The sequence below is a fragment of the Buceros rhinoceros genome, unplaced genomic scaffold, assembly GCF_000710305.1.
Source record: "Buceros rhinoceros silvestris isolate BGI_N320 unplaced genomic scaffold, ASM71030v1 scaffold30298, whole genome shotgun sequence".
Lineage (NCBI taxonomy): Eukaryota > Metazoa > Chordata > Aves > Bucerotiformes > Bucerotidae > Buceros > Buceros rhinoceros.
The window spans coordinates 2,202-2,513 of NW_010427900.1; the positions used below are offsets into that span (position 1 = coordinate 2,202).

The 312-nt window shown below is 70.5% G+C and overlaps 1 protein-coding gene across 1 annotated transcript in view; it reads left to right on the forward strand.

Moving 5' to 3' along the window:
• GCK (glucokinase (hexokinase 4)) overlaps positions 1-309 on the forward strand; it is a gene marked incomplete at both ends in the record, with an annotated part of 2,504 nt that extends 2,195 nt beyond the window's left edge. The window contains 2 exon segments of the mRNA XM_010142092.1: positions 1-129; positions 228-309. Of these exon segments, the coding sequence (XP_010140394.1) occupies positions 1-129; positions 228-309 (211 nt within the window).
• Between the last annotated feature and the right edge of the window lie 3 nt (positions 310-312).

A 312-nucleotide genomic window follows, 5' to 3' on the forward strand; every position in this document is an offset into this window, starting at 1 on the left:
CCTGCGGGCAGCCCAGCTCTGCGCCGCCGGCCTGGCCGCCGTGGTGGAGAAGATGCGGGAGAGCCGGGGCCTGGACCGGCTGGCCGTCACTGTCGGGGTGGACGGCACCTTGTACAAGATGCACCCGCGGTGAGTGGTGCTGGCAGGCACCCGCTGGGGAGCCCTGCCTTATGGCAGGGGCATGGGGGCATCACCAGCCCTCACCCTCCCCTCCTGTCCCCCTCCAGCTTCTCCCAGCATGTCCAGCAGACGCTGCGGGACCTGGCGCCCAACTGCACCGTCACCTTCCTGCTATCGGAGGACGGCTCGGGA